The sequence below is a fragment of the Micropterus salmoides genome, unplaced genomic scaffold (assembly GCF_014851395.1).
Source record: "Micropterus salmoides isolate LMB-PRFRI ecotype aquatic unplaced genomic scaffold, ASM1485139v1 Ms_hic_scaffold_11, whole genome shotgun sequence".
Lineage (NCBI taxonomy): Eukaryota > Metazoa > Chordata > Actinopteri > Centrarchiformes > Centrarchidae > Micropterus > Micropterus salmoides.
In genome coordinates, this window is record NW_024040152.1 from 2331890 (window position 1) to 2357738 (window position 25849).

Here is a 25849-nt window from a genome sequence, read left to right on the forward strand (position 1 = left end):
TGGTGGACGAAATACACAAATCCTGTACTTGAGTAAAAGTACACATACCCTTGCTTAATATTACCCCACTAAAAGTAGAAGTTTAAATTTCTACTGGAGTCAAAGTATAAAAGTACCTGCTTTTAAAAGTACTTAAGTATCAAAAGTAAAAAAGTACTATTAGTATAGTTCTGTTTGTCAGGGGTTGCTGATAAGACAGACAGAATATAAAAATACAGCGGGCAAACTTTCCTATTTATTAAACAATTGTATTCTGTTTTCTTTTATAATGTTATACTGTCGCAGGAAAAAGTATGTGAACCCTCGGGAATTACCTGAATTCTGCATAAATTGGTCATAAAATCTGATCTTCATCTAAGTCACAAAAATAGACAAACACAGTCTGTTTAAACTAATACCACACAAACATTTACAGTGGGTACGGAAAGTATTCAGACCCCTTTAAATTTTTCACTCTTTGTTTCATTGCAGCCATTTTCCAAAAATCAAAAAAGTTCATTTTATTTCTCAGTAATGTACACTCAGCACCCCATCTTGACAGAAAAAAACAGAAATGTAGAAATTTTTGCAAATTTATTAAAAAAGAAAAACTGAAATATCACATGGTCATAAGTATTCAGACCCTTTGCTCAGTATTTAGTAGAAGCACCCTTTTGATCTAATACAGCCATGAGTCGTTTTGGGAAAGATGCAACAAGTTTTTCACATCTGGATTTGGGTATCCTCTGCCATTCCTCCTTGCAGATCCTCTCCAGTTCTGTCAGGTTGGATGGTAAACGTTGGTGGACAGCCATTTTCAGTTCTCTCCAGAGATGCTCAATTGGGTTTAAGTCAGGGCTCTGGCTGGGCCATTCAAGAACAGCCACGGAGTTGTTGTGAAGCCACTCCTTCATTATTTTAGCGGTGCGCTTAGGGTCATTGTCTTGTTGGAAGGTAAACCTTCGGCCCAGTCTGAGGTCCAGAGCACTCTGGAAAAGGTTTTCGTCCAGGATATCCCTGTACTTGGCTGCATTCATCTTTCCCTCGATTGCGACCAGTCGTCCTGTCCCTGCAGCTGAAAAACACCCCCACAGCATGATGCTGCCACCACCATGCTTCACTGTTGAGACTGTATTGGACAGGTGATGAGCAGTGCCTGGTTTTCTCCACACATACCGCTTAGAATTAAGGCCAAAAAGTTCTATCTTGGTCTCATCAGACCAGAGGATCTTATTTATCACCATCTTGGAGTCCTTCAGGTGTTTTTTAGCAAACTCCATGCGGGCTTTCACGTGTCTTGCACTGAGGAGAGGCTTCCGTCGGGCCACTCTGCCATAAAGCCCCGACTGGTGGATTGCTGCAGTGATGGTTGACTTACTACAATTTTCTCCCATCTCCCGACTGCATCTCTGGAGCTCAGCCACAGTGACCTTTGGGTTCTTCTTTACCTCTCTCACCAAGGCTCTTCTCCCCCGATAGCTCAGTTTGGCCAGACGGCCAGCTCTAGGAAGGGTTCTGGTCGTCCCAAACGTCTTCCATTTGAGGATTATGGAGGCCACTGTGCTCTTAGGAACCTTAAGGGCAGCAGAAATTTTTTGTAACCTTGGCCAGATCTGTGCCTTGCCACAATTCTGTCTCTGAGCTCTTCAGGCAGTTCCTTTGACCTCATGATTCTCATTTGCTCTGACATGCACTGTGAGCTGTAAGGTCTTATATAGACAGGTGTGTGGCTTTCCTAATCAAGTCCAATCAGTATAATCAAACACAGCTGGACTCAAATGAAGGTGTAGAACCATCTCAAGGATGATCAGAAGAAATAGACAGCACCTGAGTTAAATATGAGTGTCACGGCAAAGGGTCTGAATACTTCTGACCATGTGATATTTCAGTTTTTCTTTTTTAATAAATTAGCAAAGATTTCTACATTTCTGTTTTTTTTCTGTCAAGATGGGGTGCTGAGTGTACATTACTGAGAAATAAAATGAACTTTTTTGATTTTTGCACAAATGAATGAAACAAAGAGTGAAAAATTTAAAGGGGTCTGAATATTTTCCGTACCCACTGTATATGGTTTTCATGTTTGTTTTTTTAATACACCATGTTAATATTCACAGTGCAGGGTGGGTAACGTTGTCTATTGTGACTTAAATTAAGATTAATGTTATATTTTATGACCAATTTATACAGAAATCCAGGTCATTTCCAAGGGTTAAAATACCTTTTCCTGCGACTGTATATTACATCATTAGATTATTATTAATCATGCCTTAATGTAAAACCAGGATTTTCCTCTCATAGTTGGTTGAGGTTGAATTATTTTGTATCAGACCACAGTTAGGAACAGTACTTGAGTCAGTGTACTTGTCCACCTCTGTATACGGATGTAAGGTTTGCATAATAGAGCTATAAAATATTACAAAAGAGAACTAAGTGGAAGTTTTTCAAACACCTTTGATCACAGCTGAATTTTATTTCTGTCTTTTTATGTTGAGTTAAAGATTACACATCATCCAAACACATAATTATAACTGTTAGCTGGTGAAAACAAAGGACACCTTATAGCCAGATAAGATAAGATAAGATAAGATAAAATAAGATAAGTTAAGTTAGACTTTATTGATTCCGTACTGGGGAAATTCACTTGTTATGGCAGCCCCAGATACATGTGATTGATATGAACATTACACAGGTCGCGGCGGGAGATAATGGCACGTTGTAGAAAATAAATAAATAAATAAATATGATTGCAGAAGGCAAAAATATATTCAGCAGTATAGTTTAGGGTAAATAATATATATCTGTATAATTGCGTATTAGTATTAGATTAGTATTAGTACACCTGTCTAATAAGGCACTCTTTATAACAAATTTATAAGGTGTAACTAACATAACAATTTGCTAATGCTTTATTGATCATTGGAAGACACTGTCGCTGATGAATGCTTTATTTATTTATTTCTATTCAACCTTTTTTTAATCAGGCAAGTTAGTTAGCTGTTGAACTGAGGTATAGGATAGGGAACAAGGACAATCAGAGTAATGAGACATAACATCTGAAACGAGACAAGAAGCATAACCAACCCAAACAAACTTCACAACGGGGAACAGGGCAGCATGGGCAACATATGATCAAATAGGACGTTGGTGGAAGCGATATGGGACACAATTTAAAAAGTTATGAGCGAGATAGACAGATAAAACAGGCCATATGTAACTTTAATGAGTTAAAACACATGGCACATGTTTTAAAAGGGATTAGGCAGTAAAACAACTTCAGTACACGGCTGGAGCATGTTGGAATAAGGAGCAAACAAGGGCCAAGTTTGCCTTAGGAACATTTAACAGTAAATGGTGGGAGGAGCGTGTGTTAAAGGAGGAGGAGGATGTATTTAACAAGCACACAAGCTTTGTTTTTATAGTAAAATAAGCAGTGCTACATGTTAGCAATGTATGGCTATGGATAGCAAGCTGTTAAACAAAGTTTGAATGACAAAACTATAAAATTGTTGTACTATATTTCCTTTAAATTAGTTGGCAAGCTACACATACAAACGTAATACACTGACACAAAATTGATATGCACCTTCTCATCTTGCACATGAAAACAAAGAAAAGTGCAATGAGATAACTTCTGTTATGAACTGGCGAAATATACTGTAAATAAAATTGAATTTACCTACAGATGATTCTCAATTTAGAAGAAAAATCTGTGTTTGTCAACTCTTCCAAAGGTCCAGTTTAGTTAAGGGCTAGTGGTGGAAGTACTACTATTACTAGTATTTACTCAAGTACGATAGATATTTGTACTTTAGTATTTCAGTTTTCTGCTGCTATATCTACTCCACTACATTTTAGAGGGAGATGTTATACATTTATCTAACAGCTAGAGTCACTTTGCACATAAAATTATACAAACTAAACACATGAGCCGTTTATAAAATATGATGCAATGCTCCTTCAGTGTGTTAAAATGTGCTCCACCTCCACTAGATGTTACATTAAAATATTGTTAGAGTAATATTATTCCATTATATTTTGCTTGGTACTATTCACTTCAATTCAATGAATTTTATTTATACGTTAGGAACTTTACTCGTACTGAGCATCAAAGCATGTAAGGTTCCACAAACACAGCACAACACACACACACACACGTAAGTAATAAACAGTTCTAAGTAAAGCTTGCAAAGTACAATAAATACATGATAAATAGGCAGTAAACATTAAAGAGTTAAAATAGATGAATAAATAAATAAATAAAAATAAATCACCAATCTGCACACACATGGACATACACATAGATGAATAAGTTAATCAGCCATTCATGTTTCTAATGGATGTGGGCACAAAACTTGTCATGGCTCTCTTAGTCCTGCATGTGAGAGATCTGTATCTCTGGCCTGAGGGAAGAAGACTGTAGTGACTGTGCAGTGTGTGAGTGGTGTCTGAGGCTCTTTGTGGAAGAGCCTCAGACACCACAAAGAGCCTCAGACACCACCATTCCTTTTAGGAACACAAATAGCTGGTGAAGACTGTCTTGGAAGAACTGAGGTGACCGTTAGCTCGGACCCTCTGGTGTCTATCTGTCAGAAAAGACAGGATCCAGAGAATATGGTGCGGGGTCACGTCCATTTGGAGCAATTTTGGTTCCATCATGTGAGGTTGCACTGTGTTAAAAGCACTTGAGAAATCCACAAAGACCAGTCTAATGAATGAGCTGGGCTTTTCAAGATGGGAATAAGTGCCATGTAGCAGTGTTAATCTGGCATCATCCACACCTCTGTGCCGTTTGTATGCAAACTGAAGGGAGTCAACATGCAAACTGACCTCCTCCTGAAGCTGATAGCCGACAGGTCTATTTTGTAATTGCCACCCAAATTAAATTCAAGTCACTAATGCTGCATACAGAGGGACCACTGGGTCTGCACCCATCTACCTAAACTCCATAATACAAGTTTACGTTCCTTCTCGCCCGCTACGCTCCTCCAACGAACGCCGCCTGGCTCTGCCATCCCTTCACACAAAGCAATCCCAGTCCCTGTTCTCATCTGTGACACCACGATGGAGGAACGAGCTACCACACGCCATCAGAGCAGGGGCGTCCCTCTCTAACTTCAAGAAGCTCCTGAAAACTCTTCAGAGAACACTTCCTCTGATAACACCTCTAACCTCTAACATGCACTTCCTGTGCTCTTCTTCTTCTATCCCCTTACAACATTTGTTAATTCTTACTTCTTTCCATTCTATCTATCCTATGTGTTAATAGCCCTTACGAGTATCTATGGTTGCTTGTAGATCACTCACTTTACTGATGCTTGTGTGTTGTTTTTCAAATGTAAGTCACTTTGTATAAAATTATTAGCCAAATGAGTATATGTAAATATAAATGCAAATATAAGCATCTTTTCTCAAACACCGGAAAGCAAGGAACAGTCAATGATGTGCTGAAGTAAGTTACGAGGTTTGGACTTCTCCACATAATCGACCCGAGGCTTATAGAGGATGAAGCTAAAACCAGATATTTGGGTCTGTGGTGGGTTCAACAAGCCCCATCAGGCCTCAAAAGGTTGACATTAGGGGGCCTCCCCTCACTTTACACCTCCCCCTCCAACTGCCCTCCATTCAATCTATAATCTGGAGGAAAGGCCATACGCTTCAGACAAAAGGAACATGGAGGCAGCTGCTCATGTGCATCCATTAATATGTTCCCTGTCCTTTATGTCAAACAGTAAAGATGTTCACATGTAAAGATGGGCACATTTTCAGGACTTTCTACATTATTAATCATCAAAATGTAAATATTTTTCAAAACGTGAAGATGTTTCTTGCGGATCTTGAACTCTCTAGTCTCTGAACTTTATTTACACTTATACCCTTCATTCAGACAAGATGTTCTGTTCTCTCTTTTGAGAAGTTTGCTCTCCAAGATAGCTCTGGACTTGTTGGATTTACAAATCATCATCACATTGACCTCCCAACAGCCTGATACTCAGATCCTTGCAGACTAAAGTAGCTGACTCTAATTGGCACGTTGGCAGGTATCAATCTATATGAGGAGTGTAATAAAACACAGACAGAAAGCAGACACTCGTGAGGAGGTTGTCTGGCTGCTTACGCCAGCAGACGCTGACTGCAGATTCGTGTCTCAGCTTGTTGACTTTAATGACAATAAATGACTGATGAGTGTTAAATTGTAACTCAGGAGGAATGTTGCAATGTCTTCTAAAGTATTCAGACATATTGTTTGTTGATAAGCAGGATGGTATGTCATCTAAAAGTCTAGTACTCACAGAGTGGCTGACGTCACGGTGGCTACGTCCACTTCTTTGAAACAGTCTATGTCCTGTACGTCTGTCGCTGGACTGTGCTTGCCAACACTGATAGATGTCGTTTTGGAGAAGGGTCATTAATGTTGTTGTACTCTCCAACAATTAAATATGTCAATTTGAGGTCATATTTTTGCTTTTTTTGTGAAATGATAATGCCTCAAAAAAAGGAAAATTAAAAACATAACTTGTGATTAAAAGTCACCGGTAGGGATGCAAATAATGCTTATTTTCATTATTAATTAATCAACAGATTAATTTTAATTAATTAAAATTTTTGATTCATTGATTAAGTGTCTATAAAATAACAGAAAATTAGTTGACCATTCGCACTAACGGAAAGAGGAAGTGTCCCTTAATATTCTGTACTGTTAGTTCCCTTGTGCATGTGCTTAAAATTCAAACTATCAAGCGACCCTGGCTCTAAAACAAGGAAGTTAATCATCCTGGATGATGGGAGGGACAGGGACAGACAAAGAAGTCAGCACTTCATACACAGATATAGATCATGGTTGAAACACTGTGGACATTTCAGATATCATCTCATAATATCATAGATCCAGGAGCATGTTTGACCCATGTTGCTTTTAAGAATCAGCCTATGCACATGTTTATATTTTTGCACTTTTGATTTTTCAGCTGACTTATTAATAATTAATAATTAAGTGACCCTCATGGAAAAATTCCTTCACAGAAATACATCACTGCCATCTTCAGCGAAATATGAGAAGACAGACATCAGTTTAATCTCTGTGTGTCCAGTAATAGTTTCAGGATGTGTTACAGATCAGCATAGGGACTGGAAATCAAAGGAAACTACTAACAAGCTTTCTTAAAAGTAAAAATTAATTAATGAGAAAGAAAAAGACAAAATACTCAACAATGATCACACAATCTTTGAGATCTTGTTGGAATGGCATGCATGAAGGCTATACCTTTATCAATAACTGGGGCAAGTTATGCTAACATAAGCTATCAAGCTAATGTTAATTAAAGGAAGGGCAATTAATATGTACAAATTGTCTTCAGACAGTTCAAACCATTTTTATTGATTCACCAACCCCCAAATTACAGACTTGAGTTGCTAATGAACGTGTTTGCTAGAAAGCTAATGTTAGCTTTAAAGCTATAGAGAGCCTAAGTCCCTCCCCATGGGACCTTATTCCATTAAAAAAAATATGTGAGTTAGTCAACAGCGAGAGACAAAAACTTCTTTGATCCCGTTTGAATTATGCCCTGAATTACACACATGATGATTGTCAGTTTAAAAGATCATTTAAGTCAAGAAAGATGTAGTTTGTCGTAAAAATGTGTAAGTATAAGACAAATGAAAATACGTAATTACAAAGACCACAAACCCAAAAGTCGAAGATGTGATGTCATAACTGTTTCTCTCACGTAAGCTAACGTTACTGAAGCTGACATCACTTACACTGACATCACTGAAGCTAACGTTACTAAAGCTAACATCACAGAAGCTAACATTGTGTGAGCTAACGTCACTGAACTTCCATGTGTAGATGATGTCATGAAAGGACCAGGAATCCGTGAAATAAACACATCAGATGAGATACACCTGTGCGTGGAACATAGCCAAGTTACCTAGCTAGTGGCAAGCAAGCTATGAACATTAGCTTATCATTACAGTGCTAACATGTTGGTGATATATTGTTGATGTAGTTCATTGAACGGTTTCACACAAAACTAAATGTATTTGTTGTTTTATGACAAACTGACACTTTCTTGACAGACATAATAATCTTTTAAACCGACAAATATCATGTTTGCAATTCAGGACACAATTCAAACGGGATCAAACCATTTGTTTTCTCTCTCCGTTGACTATCGTACATATTTTTCCCAAAATAAGGTCCCATGCGGTGAAAGGAAAGGACATAGGCTCTCTATACCAAGGGCAATAAGAAAAATCATTAATGCTGAGGACATATTTCTAGTTTGTTGTCCACCCCAGAGTCAGATGAGAAAATTAATTTCAGTTTCATTCTGTATGTTCAGTATAATGTTCACTTGTTACTTCAACAAATTACAAGATAGATAGATTATATAGTTTTGTGTAACACCATCCAGCAACTCCAAATTTATGTGATGTACAGGTTGTGTCTTGTTTACTTAACAGGTGTAATATAAAGTTTTAAATGAGATATTGTAGATTTAGCAGGAAGCCCCTCACAGTTTCTAGTCTTTATTATTTTATCAAAATCACTCGTGTGTAAACACTTTTTCAAACTTCCCTCTCTTGTTCTTGTCTTTTTTTATGATCTTGACGGTCTGTCATTTATATTTAGCTTTTATGAACAGCCTGCAGTGTTGTAAACTCTGAATGTAACACAGGCTGTCTATTCTAAATGGGATTTGATACATGGACCAATCCGATGTAATATATTTAGTTTTGTTGTTGTTTGGTTAAATGTTGTGTTTTGTTATCTACAGTAAGTGAAACAGCCTATGCCATGGGACACGACAACTTTCAGGAAAATATTATGATTCTAAATCACATCAAAACGATTTAAATATCATTAGTGAGCATATGTAGCAGTAGCAGCCTTCCTTGTCAGATATTTTTAGCTAACAGATCACACGGAAAAGCTAAATCCGTCTCACCAAATCCAGGAGCATACCGATAGCCTTCCGTCTGGTACCAAATACATGTTTCTGTAAACTCGGTTTCTTTTTAGGGTTCTTCATTTGTTTATTTGTAAAGGTTTTAATGGGCATTATACTGTATTCTGTACTGTATAGTTAACACACCTTTAATGTTTATTGTCTTAATATTCTTTAAGATGCTGCAAAAGGAGTTTTCTCCTGTAGGACAATAAAGGCATCAACTGAACTGAATGCTAAAAAAATAATTTGCTTTCATAAAAGCTTTATTTTCATATTGTTTTATGTTAATAAATCTCTACTCATCACAAGAGGAAATATAACAATTATACATGGATTGTGCAAAAAGTGTGAGGGTTGAGCTATACACTTTGTTACCACACCTTGTTGTTGTTATCACCTTCAGCATGTGTGTGTTTATGTGTATGCAGGTCACTCTTTGTTTGTGAACAGAATTGCCTCACTGCCACCTTTGTCCTTCCTCAACTGCAAAAAAAAGTGTGAATCTTTCCAGCTAACAAAACAGAAACTTATGCTAAAAATCCATATGGAAAAAGACACACACTGAGAAGTAGGACACAGGGACAACATGTCACTCTAGATTGTTCCATTCCCAAATAACAAGGCCACACCTGTACTGTTCTGACATCACAACACTGATAAGAAGTCCTTCACTTCTCCCTTCCTGTTTTTTCCCCTTTCCTTTCAACAATGTTTATATGACATGATCTTCGCTGTACTCTAACCTGCAACTCAGATTGTTATTGTCTGACAACATTATGTAAAGGATCACTACAGAGAGAAATCTTTTTGGTTAACCAGAAGCAGTTGGTCTATCGCTCTCATCAAAGCCACCAGACTCCATTGACAAAAACAGTAATTTTACCTTGCAGAAGACAGGAGTTACTATTTATTTAAATAATACAAACAGAGTGTCTGTATTATTGTGTGACTTTGTTATTTTTGTTTGTTTGTGTTATTGTGTGACTTGGGTGTTAAAGGGTTAAAGTCACCAAAGTCACACAATAACACAAACTAACTAACCAACCAAGGCAGCGGTAGACCAAAGAGGTAAAATTACTATTTCTGTCAATAGAGTCTGGTGGCTGTGGCAAGAGTGATAAACAAAAAGTCACATCTTTGTAGGGATCCTTTTCATAATGTTGTCAGGCATTTATAATAACTATCTGAGACTGTATGTGGCAAAAACAGGCACTTTGATGTTGTGCAATTGCCAAGAAGGATTGCATTGCTGCCCTGTGTCGCTAGATGTGAATTCATCCGCCGCTGAAAATTGTCCCCAACAAATGTATTATTTTTTTCTGTTTATTTGATAAATACTACAGCGAGCACCTGTTTTAAGAAATTACTGAGGCTGTTTAAACAAAAAACTCTATATTTGTGATGAATTTGTAAAGATTTATGTCTTCATTAGGAACTAACGGGCTGGGAGCTGAGAGCCACAGAAATAAGTCAGGAAGACGGAGTAACACACTGTTGGGTTGGGATTTGTTGGCTTGTAGAATAACACCAGACTTATCCTTTCAGCAGTTTGTCCTTTATCTTCCAAAGTGAGGGAAAGTCGAGTCATGAATTTCAGCTATTTGAGGAAGTTTACATTAAGAGATCTGTGCTCAGATAGAGGATTCAGGTGTTTTCTGCTGAGACACAGTGGATGGGTCATGTCCTCCTTATTAGCTGTTATTACACTATTATAACACTGATGAAGCACACAAGGTACTTTGTGTGTTTGGGAGAGTCATGGACAAAATGTCCTACTTGCCAGTATAATGAGCGATCACTGTTACACATCACATTCATCCGTCACAACAATGCACAGTCGCCTCCCTTCTGCTGCGTCTTTACATAATCTGGCTAATGTTTATTGTCTGTGTTGCATAATACTGTCCTCTGCGAGCACAGCGGGGGTCAACGACCTTGTGTTGTTATCTGAAGACTTATTGAGTAATTCTAAAGTAAGAGTATATTCTGTCAAGTAGGCTGGTTTGTTTTCAAGATCAGGTACTCTCTGGCCTTGAAATGTGCTTGAAATTGGGCTCATTGCACTGTTGTCTTAATCCGCCAATGTCTACAGTGTTAGTGTTTTGGTTTATGGTGTGTACATCTGCGTACTGTATATTGTAGGCTTTGTATGATTCTTGGAGAGTTTCTTTGTTTATGCTTGTTTTGCGTAAGCACATCATGAGCAATGTATGATCAGAGTCAAATTCCTCCTATGTGTACACATACCTGGCAAATAAAGCTGATTCTGAACACAACAGTGCTTTGAGCTAAATGCTAACATTAGCATGCCCACATGCTTACAGGGACTTATTCTAACATGCTGATGAAGCAGGTAGAATGTTTACCATTTCAGATTAGTATGTTAGCATGCTATAGTGGCATTGCCACTACGCAGTGGTGCAAGAAGTACTTTAGTAAAAGAAGCAATACCAAAGTGAAATAATACTCAGTTACAAGTAAAAGTCCTGCATGCAAAGTATGAGCATCAAAATGCACTTAAAGCAGTGGTTCCTCTCCTTGAAGGGGCTCCCTGGGTCCCCAGCAAAAAGGGGAATAATTTATTTTCACTATATTTGCATCCATAAGTAAGACAATGAGAGAATGGATGACTATTTTTTGTAACATGGATTTCATACACTTTCTATAATAAAACATCTACATCCATCTAAAAGCCAAAATCCAATCAGATGGGCGACAAAACGTTATCAAATGGGGGTCCGGGGTTTAGTTTTTGTCCGCTTAGGAGTCCTTGATGTGAAAAACAACCACTGACAAAAGTAAAAGTACTCATCATGCAGACTTGCCCATTTCAGATTAATGAGTTGTGCCAGTCGGGTTCAGCGTTCGGTATGTCTTGTCATCTCAGGCGTAAACATGCAGAGATGAATGTGGGCCTGGCTGCGTTTAACACACTGACCTCTGTGGTGAGGAAGTTCACAGCTTTACAACCATGCACCATCAGTAACACACACATCCTTCTGACACGATGTCTTTGTGGGGACATAATGCATTCCTTAACCCCTTACCTTACCTTAACCATCACAGCTATATGCCTAACCTAGACCCTTACATTATAACTCTTAAAACCAAGTCTTAACATAGACGTTTTAAGAGAACAAGACACGCTACTTAAAGAATCCTGAATAGAATCCTATGGGGAAAGTCTGTAACGCCAAAGATGGCGGTTGTATGCACATAAGAAGAGGCACCAGATTTGATATGCAGTAGTTGCAATATGTGTCAGAAAATATTGGGGTGCCTTCTATAAATGTATATGCTGACTGTATCCATACGGTCTGCGTTGACTTGACGTGTAGTTACATTTTTGAGGAGGCGCACGTCAGGCGACAGCGTAGCCTATGCGTAGTCCCGTAGCCTACGCAGTCACCTACGCCGTCGATTTGATGCAGAAGTAAAAATTGCACTTTAGTCCCTCTCCTTCTGGTGGACCACCATGGGACTTTACTTTGTAAAAAATACGTACGGTAATCAATGGCAAGTGACAACTAATTTATTTATCCCGTTTGAATTGTGCTCCGAATTACACATATCATGATGGTTAAATAATATATATTGCAGTTTGATGTAAAACTGTTGAAGTATAAGACAAAGTCCACAAACCCAAAAGTCACGTATGTGACGTTACTGATGCGATCATCAAAGAACTTCCATGTGTAGATGATGAGATAAAAGGACAGAGAGTCATTGGATTAAACACATCAGGTGAGATATATTTCTGCGTAGAACATAGCTACGTTATCTAGCTAGCAGCAACCAAGCAATGAACGTTAGCTAGCATTACCGTGTTAACAGGTTTTCACACAAAAAGACATGTAACTTTACTGTTTTACAACAAAGTGCAACTTCCTTGGCGGACAACATTATCTTTTAAACTGACAATCATGTGTGTAATTCTGGGCTTTTCAAAATAAGGTCCCATGGGGCCAGAAGCGGAAACGAGTGACTTAGGCACTCTATTGAAGGACTTTGGTCTTAACCCTCAAATGGCCCTTTAAACTTGGTCCCCACAAAGCTGCCGGACCCCACAAGAAAAGTGGGCTCTCGGGTTTTTGGACTCCACAAATATAGTAAAATAGGCAACACACGCCTCCACTGACCTTTATTGTCTCCGAGCCTAGAAGAATAAAATCAAAATCAACTCAGAAACAGTTAGAAAACTAAATTCAGGCTTAGGTTTTTCATCTTTTGTTTAGACATTAAAAGCGAGGCCTTTCTTTCCACAGCTGTCATTTTTAAACTTAAACCTTTTGTTGCTCTTCATCAATGAGGAAACTAGATCTCTACAGTGGGTGGGGGAGGTTTTATACTTAGATTTCAGAGTGAGGTGTCACTTGAACTCACGATAAGCTCTGACCACAAACAAACATGTGAACACACCCAAGAGGAAAAATGTAGTTTGAGTTGATATCAGACTCAAGCTGTGAAAAAACTTTTTTTTGCATCTGTACGTTACATCAGACGTGTTGTTTCAGCTGAATACAGATGATTCAGTGAAAAACGCCCTGAAGTCTGCAGGGAAAAAATCTGAAAAGTGACATCCTCCCTGTGAGTTGCATCAGCTGAGAGCAGGAGGTGGGACCGACCCTGCTGAGAGCCTGTCATTGGCTCTCAGAGTCCAGTCAGTCAGCTCTGTGAACTAGTTCTCTGCTGGCTGCTCTACAGCCGCTCAGCCCATGAAGTGAGTTAATAATAGCGGTGAAGTCATAAAATGCAGCCGGTTTCCTTTCTCTGTGAAAATAACTTGAGGAAAATGCAGCAAGAAAATGAGTCAGCAAAAACAAAAAGACAACATGTGGAGTAATTTACCAGTTTAGAAGATGACACGTCCTACAGAAAGATTAAATGTGACCATGTGTGAAGATTTACCGGTGCATTTTGCAGGACAACATTTCACTCCCTTTATTTATTTAGCTGGGTCAGAACATGTGTTTACTCTGGAAGTTCAGCTGCTCAGAAATCAATTTGCAAGTTAGTTTCTACGAAAGAAAAACTAGGTATTTCTAACTGAGTCACAGTTTCACAAAGCCATGAATTCTGAATATATACTGTACATATGTACAGCGGAAGAGGAAGTATTCAGATCCTTACCTTAAGTATAAGTAGCACACTGTGAAAATACTCCAATAGAAGTAAAAGTCCTGCTTTCAAAACCTTACTTAAATAAATGAAAGTACAATCAGGAAAATGTACTTAAAGTATTAAAAGTAAAAATGTTTAACAGCTTCAAAACACTTGTTGAGTCCAAACCTCAACGTTATTAACAAACATTACAATTATCACAATCATTCAGAGGAAAAGAAGCAAGAAAATGACTTCAACCATCAAAATAGTTGTCAATTTATTAATTAATCCACTTGTCATTTCAGCTGTACTTGTATAAACGGTTTAACTTGTAACAAAACATTGTATATTATAAACCTTTATAATTTAGTGTGCAGAAATCTTAATTTGCAAAGTAATGTCAGATAAATGTAATAAAGTAAAAAGAACAATATTTCCCTCTGAAATATGGTGGAGTAGAAGTAGAAAGTGGCATGAAAAGAAAACACTCAAATAAAGTACAAGTACCTCAAATTCGTACTTAAATCTGGGGTAGGCAACGTTGGAGAAACTAGCAAGAGAGAGTTTGATTCGGACCGAATGAAATGAATGGCTGTGCTTATTACCGTACTGCGACAACCACAGATACTGGAAGTAAAGCGAATGCCTACCCTTCCTTTAAGCAGAGTACTTCAGTAAATGTACTCAGTTACATTCCAAGATTACTACTGGATACTAAGAAAACATCTAAATATGATGATTATGAGGAATTGTAGTCTTGTCAGATGTTTTACTGTTCCTGGACATTGGCTGTAGGTCAGAGGTGTCAGTCAGGTTCAAAGTGTAAATCCAGGGCTGACAGCTTCAGGTGCCGTGGGCCAGATCTGTGTTTATACATGCAGCTGAACCTCTGCAATGTTTTGTTAAAAAACTGAGTCACCTCTCCCAAGTGAAGAAGACTTGAAACCTCAAGATGCTTTTCTAAGCTTCTGTCAGAGTGAATCACTGGAAAAGATGAGGGTGGCTGACTGAACTATAATAACAGGGATAAATCTTTGTGGAAATGTTTTTGTCCACATCAGAAACATTTCAACAGAGAGAGATTGGCTCAAATGTTTCCAGACAGGAGGAAGTGAGAAAAGCAACAAGAGGGAGGAAACTTCCTGAGGACAACAGCTACAACATGTACTCTACCTGCAACTCAGTGATGGAAAGTAACTAAGTACATTTAAAGTGTACTTAAGTACAATTTCGACATACTGGTACTTTACTTATATTGTTTTTAAATTTTATCCCACTTTATACTTCTACTCCACTACATTTCAGAGGGAAATATACTGTATAATATAATGTACTTTCTGTCACAGCTTTAGATCCTTTTTACATAAAAAAAACATATGTGCTTATATGAGAAGATGCAGTACTATACTACTAATCTACCCGGCAGTATACAACATGTCTAAAATCAGCTCCACACGCTTTTACAAGCATTCATTGGTGTTTAAAACCAAATACTAAAATATTCAAAAACACTTTAAAAGGAGCCTTTCTGCACAATGAGTACTTTTGCTGATAATATTTTTTTACTTTTACTTCAGTAACATTTTAAATTTAAGACTTTTTCAAAGAAGTTTTGTATTGTAAATGCATAGCTTTTCTAGACCATGGTATTTCACCATTTCCTTAAGTAAAGGATCTGAATACTTCTTCCATATCTGCTGCAGTATGCGCTTGCAGGTACTAGATTAGTAAACACACTGTGAAGCCTGATGATTTTGTTGCATCAAAAGTTGAGCCAGGTTCAAAGTTTTTGTCTGAAAACCCTTATTTCAAAAAATTTACTTCTAACCAAACATGGACAACAAAAAAAGAGGCAGCTACTAAACATCTATGTGTTGCCATGCAGCCTTTTCTTCTTTAAAATCAATAAACACTTAAATCTTGAATTATGCTTCTCGGGGTTGTAAGTAATTCATTTGGACAAATTGGGCGTATTTCTGTCTTTTATACTCTTACCTCCACTGGGAAGCAGTGTCACAAATGGCAAACTACAATGTAAAGAAAATATACAAGATATCAGTTTCACAACAGTGACAGTTTAAACAAACTTTTGTGGAAGCAACATGAAAGAACTTGGATTTATCAACGCAAATGGACGAGACAATGAAAATAAGGGTAACAGTATAAGGAGGAAGTACTGTGCTGAAATATACACTAAAGCTCTGAACGAAAAAATACTGGATCAACCAATCAGGCCTGCTGTAAGCTATTTTGATATTTTGGAGTTACTCATAACAGCCTTTTGTGTGAGTAGGTTCATGCAGAAAGGTTTTGTCGGTGTATCAAAGAATAACAGTTGACCTGAATCTTTATCTGCTGGAACAACGCTCAGATTCCTTCAGCTCATTTGGCTAAAAACCAGTCTGGCGAATACTTACACTTACACCATGTGCTTTTACATTCCATACATGTCTGTCAGATTTGCATTCCTGTGTGTATGTAGTATCTGTGCCAGATACTACATACACACAGGAAGTTTTAAAACTCGTCAACATCTTTGTTCTCTTCTGGAAGCTGAAAATGTACATTTTCTCTGTATTTGTGAGTTTATGGCAAAACATTCTGCTAAAAACTTCCTCCTGGTGAAGCTAACATCTCTTTATGGGTTCAACTTTAGTCGGCATGCAGGTGAGCTTCATTTAAAGGAATATTTTGAGAACACTTATCCACTTTCTTGGCGAGAGTTAAATGAGAAGGTCGATGCCACACTCTCGTCTAAATATGAAGGTAGGACCAGTGGAAGGTTAGCTTAGCTTAGCTGAGCACAAGTCATTGTGAAAACAGCTAGCCTGGCTTTCTCCAAAAGTACCACAATCCCCCCACCAGCATCTCTAAAACTCATTAACATGTTATATCTTGTTTCATATCTTTAGACAACACACATTAATTAGCATCAACCACTGTGGCCCATCCACCATTGTGAGCAAGACACTAAACCCCTAGTTGCTCCAGAGGCGTGTGACCTCTGACATGTATAGCAATTTTAAGTTGCTTTGGACAAAAGCGTCAGCTAAATGAAATGTAAATGTGTCAGATTTAGCTAAAAGCCAAATTTTCATCAGCAGGCATGTAACTTAGCTTTACATTTATTTTACAACTTCAACATATAAAACATGTTAATCAGGGAGGTTTAAAGGTGCTGGTAGGTCACAGTCTTTCCCGTCTTTATGCTAAGCTAAACTGACCAGCTGTTGGTTGTAGCTTCATATTTCTGTACAGACATGAAAGCGGTATTGATCTTCTCATGTACTAAAGTGTATTCCCAAAATGACAAACTACTCCTTAAAAAAATGGTAGTGGACTTCCTGAAGCTTTCACAGATACCATACAGTGGAACAATGTTAATAAACTCAAACCTACCCATTCAGACAGCCAAACATCAGGCAGTCGGCAACTTAAAGGCCTAGGCTGTGAACAAGGTAAAACACGTAAAAAAATAATTGCACTTAACATGTACAAGGTAATGTGATATGTCATGCTATTATACCATTTTAGGCTCTTGCACTCAAGCACTTACCAGGTGACGTCAACAAAGTCTGCAAAGCTTCAGAGTTCTTTGAGGTGGAGACTGGGATCGGGACTTTAACTCATCAGAGCGAGGAGCGTGTTGGTGGAGGTCAGAGGTCAAGCAAACGCTCCACTGGACAGAGATGCCCTTATAAAGGTGCAGTGACCTGCACGCTGAACGTCAGCCCAGGCTGCCCTGGATGTCAGAGCAGACTCGATGACTCTGCACAAAAATGACTGTGAAACAAGAAAAGGCTTTCACACAGTAACAACAGGGTGGAAGAAAAGATAGAATGACTCAGTCAAGCAGAAAATAATGTTTATTTTCCTCTCCCACTGACAACCGAATGTTTTAACAGTTAAAAAAATACATAAAAATGACCCCTGAAACCTTTAATATACAATAAAAACACCATCAACATCATATCCCAGCTTGTTCTCATTCTCAAGGCGTCAAATACTTAAGCTTTGTCATTTCCTTCGACGTCTGGTACCAACGCACATGGCACCTTTTAGTATTATTGTCCAACGCAAAAAAAAGACCTTTTATGTCAGAAACCGGACTTTCCCCCAGGTGACTGGTGTTCGTTTCCTGTGTGAAAAGTTAACATTGTTTTTAGTGAAGTTACTTAAGTTACATTACTTACGTACTTATTTTAACCCAAACCATGACCTTCTCCTAAACCTAACCAATAGTTTTATTTTGAAAGTCTAACCGGGGCGTTGCTTATTTATTGTTGGTAACTCGATCACAGAAAACAAAAGTGGTACCGAGGGCGTTAAAAAGCGACGCCAAGGGGTCTTGACAAAGCGTCCATATGTGACGTTGGGAGTGAGAATCTGTTGCAAGACCTCAAAATTATCCAGTACTTTGCATGTTGTGTCCGACGCTCAGTGGCAGTTGAAGAATGAACTTAACAGAGATAATTTTTTGGTCGTGTGTGAAATATCTCGACCACTATTGGAAAGAATCTGCTTGACACGTTCCTGTTCTTGAGGACGAATAGTAAGGACTACTTTGGTGACCCTCTAATTTTTCATCTAGCACCACCTGCAGGTCAAAGTTTCCACACATTCAACACTTCAGTTAACAGCGGGATGCCTCTAAAGCTAATGACCATATTACCATCAGCACGTTTATTGCATGTATGCCAACTGTCTTTATGCAGTGGTTTTAAGTGTGTGTGTGTGTGTGTGTGTGTGTGTGTGTGTGTGAGTGTGTGTGTGAGTGTGTGTGGGGAAAAGAAAAGATCATCTGTTTCTATGAGGGAAGTTTGTGAGCTAAGACACTGGTGAATGCAAAGTTTTCAAAAATGAATACTGATACATTTATCTATATGTTTATAACAGGTAAAAATAACCTGTTGTTTACATATCAGGAGTTTGGTGACATTTACAAAAGACGTTTTACAAGTTTTTTCAGTGAAAACTAAGAAATGTTGATGATATACAAAGATGGCACAGAGAAGTTTACACTCATCAAATATTCATGGCATCTTGACTACTGTGTTTGTGCTTTTTTAAATATTTCTATCTAATAATATGCACATTAACCTCTACATTTCCATTCAGACATGGCGCTCAGTGCATTATGACAAAATGTGCCCTTATGTTGATAAGAAATTATCTGATAAAAAAACAAAAAGAAACAAACTCAAATCATTTGTTTTGACCTTCCACGATTAAAATTTCATCTGTTCACATTGCAGCAAGTTAAATAGCTCGTCCCACCAGAAGCCTATATCAAAAAGTCCAACTTAGCCCGGCGTCACTGAGCTCAACACTGGAGATCCTGGATAACCGCTATCATGAAGCTGGTATCTAATACTGCGACGAGCGTGTAGATGCACTCAATTGAGAGCCTAAGTTTGTCGCTTCCGCTTCAAGCTCATGGGACCTTATTTCAGAAAAAAAATATGTACGTTAAGGTTTAAATTGTGCCCTGAATTAAACACATTGTCCAGAAAGTATCAGTTTCTCGTAAAGCAATAAAGTAACATTTAGTTTTTTGTGAAACTGTTCAATGAACTACATCTCTCGTCTGGCACAGTATACGCATAGACTGTATATAAAAAGAGCATACGTCATCAACATATTAGCACTGTAATGTTAAGCTAATGTTTATCACTTGGTTACTAATGGTTACTACTAGCTAGGTAGCTTAGCTATCTTCCACACACAGATGTATCACACCTAGAGCTGCAACAATAGGTTGAATAATCGATTACTTGTCAAGTATTATATTTAATCACCAACTATTTTGATAACCGATTAATCGAGTCATTTTTTAAAAACTCCAAATTCTCTGATTTTGCTTTTAAAATGTGAGTATCTTCTGGTTTCTTTACTTCTGTATGACAGTAAACTGAATATCTTTGGGTTGTGGACAAAATAAGATATTTGAGGACGTCTTCTTGGGCTTTAGAATTTACTTTTTTTTAGACCAAACATCTAATCAATTAATCGCGGAAATGATGGACAGATTAATCAGTAATGAAAATAATCGTTAGTTACAGCCTTAATGATTGACTGAAGTGTTTAATCCAACCACTCCTGGTCCTTTCCATCACATTATCTACACATGGAAACTCTTTCATGTTACCTTCAGTAACGTTAGCTTCAGTCATTGAGAGAAATAGTTATGATGTCACATACCTGACTTTTGGGTTTGTGGTCTTGGTAATTAGGGATTTTCTTTTTCATCTTATACTTTGACAGTTTTACGACAAACTTTGACTTTCTTTTCTTAAATTATCTTTTAAACTGACAAACATCATCTGTGTAATTCAGGGCACAATTCAAACGGGATCAAAAAACTTAGTTGTTTCTCGCAGTTGACAACCGTCCGTATTTTTTCCAAAATTAGGTCCAATGGTGGGCCATCAGAAGGGGAGGGAGTTATGCTTTCTATATGACATGAGATGAAACTATGATACCTGCAAGGAGGTGAATGCGGCAGCAATTGACCTTGAGCGATGTCAGTGGCACACAGCTGTAGAAACAGTAGGAATAACAAACAAATTAAAAAGGTAAGGGTGGGAATTATAATATAGGTCTCTTTAAATAGTGGTTGGCTTTTAAACATAGATTTAAGTGAGTTTTGAGACATTTTGGTGCTTTTTGTTACATGATAAACCAACTATATATAGTTAACATATCTATGAAAAAACAAGGCATAATATTCAGCTATAATTTCCATTATTCAGACTGCTAGTGTGATAATGCTTTAAACTCAGAGTTGATGTGCGACCTTTAATAAAATGGTTAAATTAATACTATTGATATAATAAACATAATCTCTATTGCTCTTTGTCACTTCTTGTAAACTTGCCAGCTACGTCCATGTCAGAATCCTGTAGGATGATGATACATTTCTTCCAGTGATCTGATTGGTCAGCGGTCGGGCTATGGCTGAAGTTAACCCATCCTGGAGTAGGTTTGCAATGAAGCTTTGGGTTACCATTATGATCCACTTTTTAAAAGTGAACAAGCTTCATGATGCAGGAAAACCGGAGTTAAGCTCAAAAGGTAGATGGATAAAACACTGACTTCGCTTTATGATACAGGCCCCAGGTCAGAGGTCAAAGTTGAGACGTCCACATTCCAAATAAAAAACAAAATAAAGCTTTGACCTCTTTTGTTTTTCCAAAAGGTCTGAGTTGTAAACGTAAAAGAACATCTGACCAGCTGCTAGAAACGTCTGGGCAGTCAGACATCAGCAGAGTAAAAAAGGATGTAACAAAACATTTGTGCTTCGTCCTTTAGCTACCTTTTCACTTCAGCAGGATTGTCGATAAACATTTGACACAATTACAGGATTAAATTAAAGCAGAGGAACACTGAGTTTCTCTTTGTGCAATAACAGCGCGTCCCCACTCATCGTTTTCCTGACGGCTACGACCTCCTCGAGTGTGATGGAGACCAGATTTCATCCTCAGAGTCCGAGTCCTCTAATCCAAAACCTCCTTTCCCGGGTCTCCCGGCGCCTGCACGTGAAGCGACGCCTCTGTTGATGTCGTTCAGCGGGACGTAGGAGTAGTCTCGGCGCTCGGGGAAGTGAGCCGCCACGGAGCCGCGACACGCCTGCATGAGGTGGACCAACAGGCTGGCTGACAGCAGAGAGGCCAGAGTGATGGTGATCGTCAGCCATGTACGCCTGAGGAGAGACGGAAAGCGTTAGATTGAGTTAATAAAACTAAAAACATGGAGGATGTCTCCTAAAGCGCAGAGCCTGATGTCATCATTTTCATAATCAATTAATTTCTTAATTAATGAATATATTTCACTACATTCTGACTTTTATTAAACTAATATTTTCTTTATAAATGCCAGAATGTAGTGAGTATAATTTCCTTTAGTGACATCTTCAAATGACTTGTTTTATCTGAAGGATGGTCTAAAACTTTAAGATATTTTATTTACCATCATTTATAACAACAAAAAAAAGCATCAAATTGTCATGTTGGAGAATCTAGAACCATTAAATGTTGATGGAAAAATAACTGAAACCATATATAAAATTTCTCTTGATCAACTTATCTATTTATTTTTTGAAAATATGATTTATTTTGAACATACAAAAGCTATCATATAGTACGCATATGAAGTGGATACAAATCAGTACAACTGATTATTTTGTAGATTGAGCATGCTGACAGAGGTCGACTGACTTGTCTTTAACCGAGTGAATTTAATAAAGGTCAAATGTTCAACAGACTTTTTGAGATTCATAAAAGCTCCTTCGTGTCAGTTTTAGTCAGACTTTGGATGAAATTATTTTAAATATGAAGAACGCATAATCCCACTGCTCTGCTGACACAGAAATATTTCCCTTAAGTCATTGTCATGAACTTGTACACATGCAGGAAAGCTCCAGGAGAAATCTAGCTGGGTGCTCTTCTTCTCTGGTCACCCTGGTTACATACGTGCATGTAAACACACTGACTGTCAACAAATCATGACAATTACTTCTAACCGGCAATGTCTCACTTATGGTTCTCCTCTATCTTTATATGGGGGGTGGCAATGGGCAGTGGATAAGACACATGCCTTTGATGTGGGAGACGTGGGTTTGATGGTATCCCTGAGCAAGACACTCAACCCCCGTTTGCTCCAGACATATAGTGCAATTGAAAGTTGCTTTGAATAAAAGTTTCAGCTAAATGATTAAATAATCATGATACATGTCGGGTCTATTGTTACTAGACGTAACAAACGAGAGACAGAACATGGATCCTTCAATCATGTTCTGAGTGTAGTTGTTGTATAGTTTGTCCACTAGAGGGCGCTCCGCAGCTCCCCTGTTTGTAACACAGTTCGGAACAACTAATTCACCACAAAACACAGCAATCACTTAACAAACGTATAATCTTTATAAGCTGTGTGTTTCTGAAAAAGATGAGAAAAAAAAGGAATATTGCCCGATCTTAAATTCCTCAAATATCAAAATCGGTATCAGTCTCAAAAATCCCATATCCGTTGGGCTCTAACTACAAATGAGAGTTTTGTAGATCTTAAGCTGAATTCTCAATTTCATTGACGATTGACATAAAATGTACATTTAGTGAATACTGACTTTGTCTTCGCACATAACCAGCATACCTAGTTTTCCTTTAGTCTGTAAGGAGAAACAGAAGAAAAGAGAGAGAAAGACAGTTTTCCTGTTGCTAACATTAATTATTATTAAGAAAATACAGATACAAGCTGTAGCACATGCATATAATGAAGTCAAATAAAGTGACTAAACATGTTATATGCAACCTGAACTGAACCGAAAACGTGAATTAAACTTAATCCTGTTTAAATGTCGTCAAAACCACTCTAACAACCTCATCTGAGACACTTCTGGTGGACATGTGACATGAGATACTTCAGATACTGTAGATGCTGTAGCGTTACCAAGATGGATTCTGATTCAGATTCAAGACACGTGCGTTTGGATTCTGCTTATTGATTCCCCCAATTTGCGTATTTCAATGTCTCCCAGCTCCAATGACGCCACAGATCCAGCTAACGCTAACAGTAGCAACGTCTCAGGTACAAAACACCTTTTATACTGAAGGGAAACCAGTGATGGCTACAAATGATTCAATAGATATTTCTCTTAGAGACGAGTCCCCAGAGACACCCCTCTAGGACAGAGACTCCTTTCACTTTAGCCATGAAGGGGGAGATGAGCGAGGAGGAAGAGGATGAAGGTCACAGAGCGCTGACAAGACCTGTGGTGAAGGGGTTGGAACCAGAACAGAGATTCCATAAGTAGAATCAGAATCAATAAAATTGAAACAAAACCCAACATTCCCAAAAGTGAGAATGAATATGTCTGTAAACCTGTGTTGTCTCAGCAGTAAGACTGCCAACAACTAGTTGGTCAAATGAGGGTTAAAACAGATGATGTCTTCTCCTCCATCTGTGACCAAAGTATCCGTTCACAAAGTGCTCTCCAGAAACCATAGCAACAACTAACAATTCCTCACTTGCATGTGAAAGGTAAGGAGGCTGATGAATGCGTCCTGTCCTGACGCCCTTGTTTACATGGAAAGGAGAGTCTGAGACAAGAAGCCAAATGCAGGTCTGGGCTGCCTTGTGTCCTGTTTTTAACTGGACTCCATTATTCAGAGCGATGCAGTGCTCTTTTAAGAAAAGGAAGCTGATTATTCCTTGTTAAAATACCTCACCTCACCTGTGAAATGTAGCTTGAAAGTATTTGACATATTTTATTTTTTATAATGAATCAGTGGATCTAACCTTTAAGCCACACGGACAGAAATCAGACGATCCTAACAATGTGTATTTTGGAGAGTGGAAGAGGAAACAAACTGACCTCACCTCACCTCACTCACAACACATTTTCTACATCTGAGGGAGAGTCTTAAAATCTGCCAAATTTGGAATACTGTATATACAGAAGTTACTAAAGATACAAGAAATAAACAGTTTTCCTTTTCTAGCTCTATACCAAAAGATCAGGAATAAACTGTGACGTTCTATTGGACAGACATGAAAGATGGGACATCTGAGGTGAAAAAGGTCAGAGTTGGTGGAGGCATTTGACACTTACTCTGTTAGACGAGGCTGCTCTCTGTGAGCTTCTTCATCCTTTCTCCAAGATGTAAACATCTGTTTGGCTAGACAGTGTCCAGCTGTGGAGAGAAGAGGAGGAAGAGCTGAGTAAGAAAACAGAAGACACCAATTCAGGCTGCCAAGTCACTGACTGTTAGTAAGAGTTTAATCCTAAGTGTTAATTTTTCTCTTATGGCCAATTTTCACTTCTGCGCCGACACACACCGCAAGAATTGTGATTGGTTGGTTAGGTAGTGTTTCCTCCTTCACATTTCCGGCTTGTCCTTCTTCTTCTGCATCAACCGATACAAAGGTCATACAACATGACATGCCTATAAGGACTTTGGTACATACCTCGTCCGAAGGCCTTCTCCCATTTGCGTTTTAGAAATTTCACTAAAAGTAACTAATATTTAACATCGATAAGCTCCAACTCCAACGTGATCCGCCCAGTTTCAGTCGCCATAGAGAACCTAAGCCCCTTCCCTCTGCATCCGCACCATGGGACCTTATTATAAGAATACGGTAGTCAACAGCGAGAGAGAGCAATTTTTTTTATCCCGTTTGAATTGTGCCCTGAATTACACACCTTTGTCAATGTAAAGGTTGATTTTTTTCGCTAAAAGGTATTCCCAAGCTGATCGCAGGAAAGTACTTTTCTGCTTATAATCTTCTACAATTTGTCAACATGTCTCTTCTCTCAGGTTTCTTCCCACAGGCCCGTAAAACTGCTGTCATCAAGCCACTTTTCAAAAAGAACAATCTGGACACAACACTAATGAGCAATTATACGCCCATATCAAACCTTGCTGTGAACATTATTGACATAGCTGATTTTAAACAATCTTGGGACTGCAACTGTTTTGACGTCTTCCAGTCAGGATTTCAACCACACCTCAGCTCTGAGACTGCTCTAGTTAAGGACAATTGACCACAACACATTACTAGACTGACTGGAAAACTGGGTGGGACTTTCTGGCGCAGTACTAAAATCCTACATAAAGGACAGGGACTACTTTGTGTCTATAGGTAATTACATATCTGAGCTGACAAAAATGAACTGTGGAGTTCCCCAAGGCTCCATTCTGTTTAAAATATACATGCTTCCACCGTCTCCACCATAATTATGCAGACGACACACACATTTACACAACCATATCTTCAGACTATAATCCCATACAATTGCTGAGTAAGTGCATTGAAGAAAT

At 38.3% G+C, this 25849-nt stretch overlaps 1 protein-coding gene across 2 annotated transcripts in view; it reads right to left on the minus strand.

Moving 5' to 3' along the window:
• Nucleotides 1-17881: 17881 nt before the first annotated feature.
• The window catches only part of nagpa (N-acetylglucosamine-1-phosphodiester alpha-N-acetylglucosaminidase), a 43367-nt gene continuing 35399 nt past the window's right edge, over nt 17882-25849 (minus strand). The window contains exons 11-12 of one of the 2 annotated variants that reach the window (XM_038710379.1): nt 24640-24721; nt 17882-21735 (exon numbers count right to left, since the gene is read on the minus strand). In XM_038710379.1, coding sequence (XP_038566307.1) covers nt 21474-21735; nt 24640-24721 — 344 coding nt within the window. In that variant the 3' untranslated portion in view covers nt 17882-21473. Of the gene's footprint in view, nt 21736-23234; nt 23798-24639; nt 24722-25849 lie in introns of those variants that run through there. The other variant, XM_038710380.1, reaches the window with a different exon arrangement.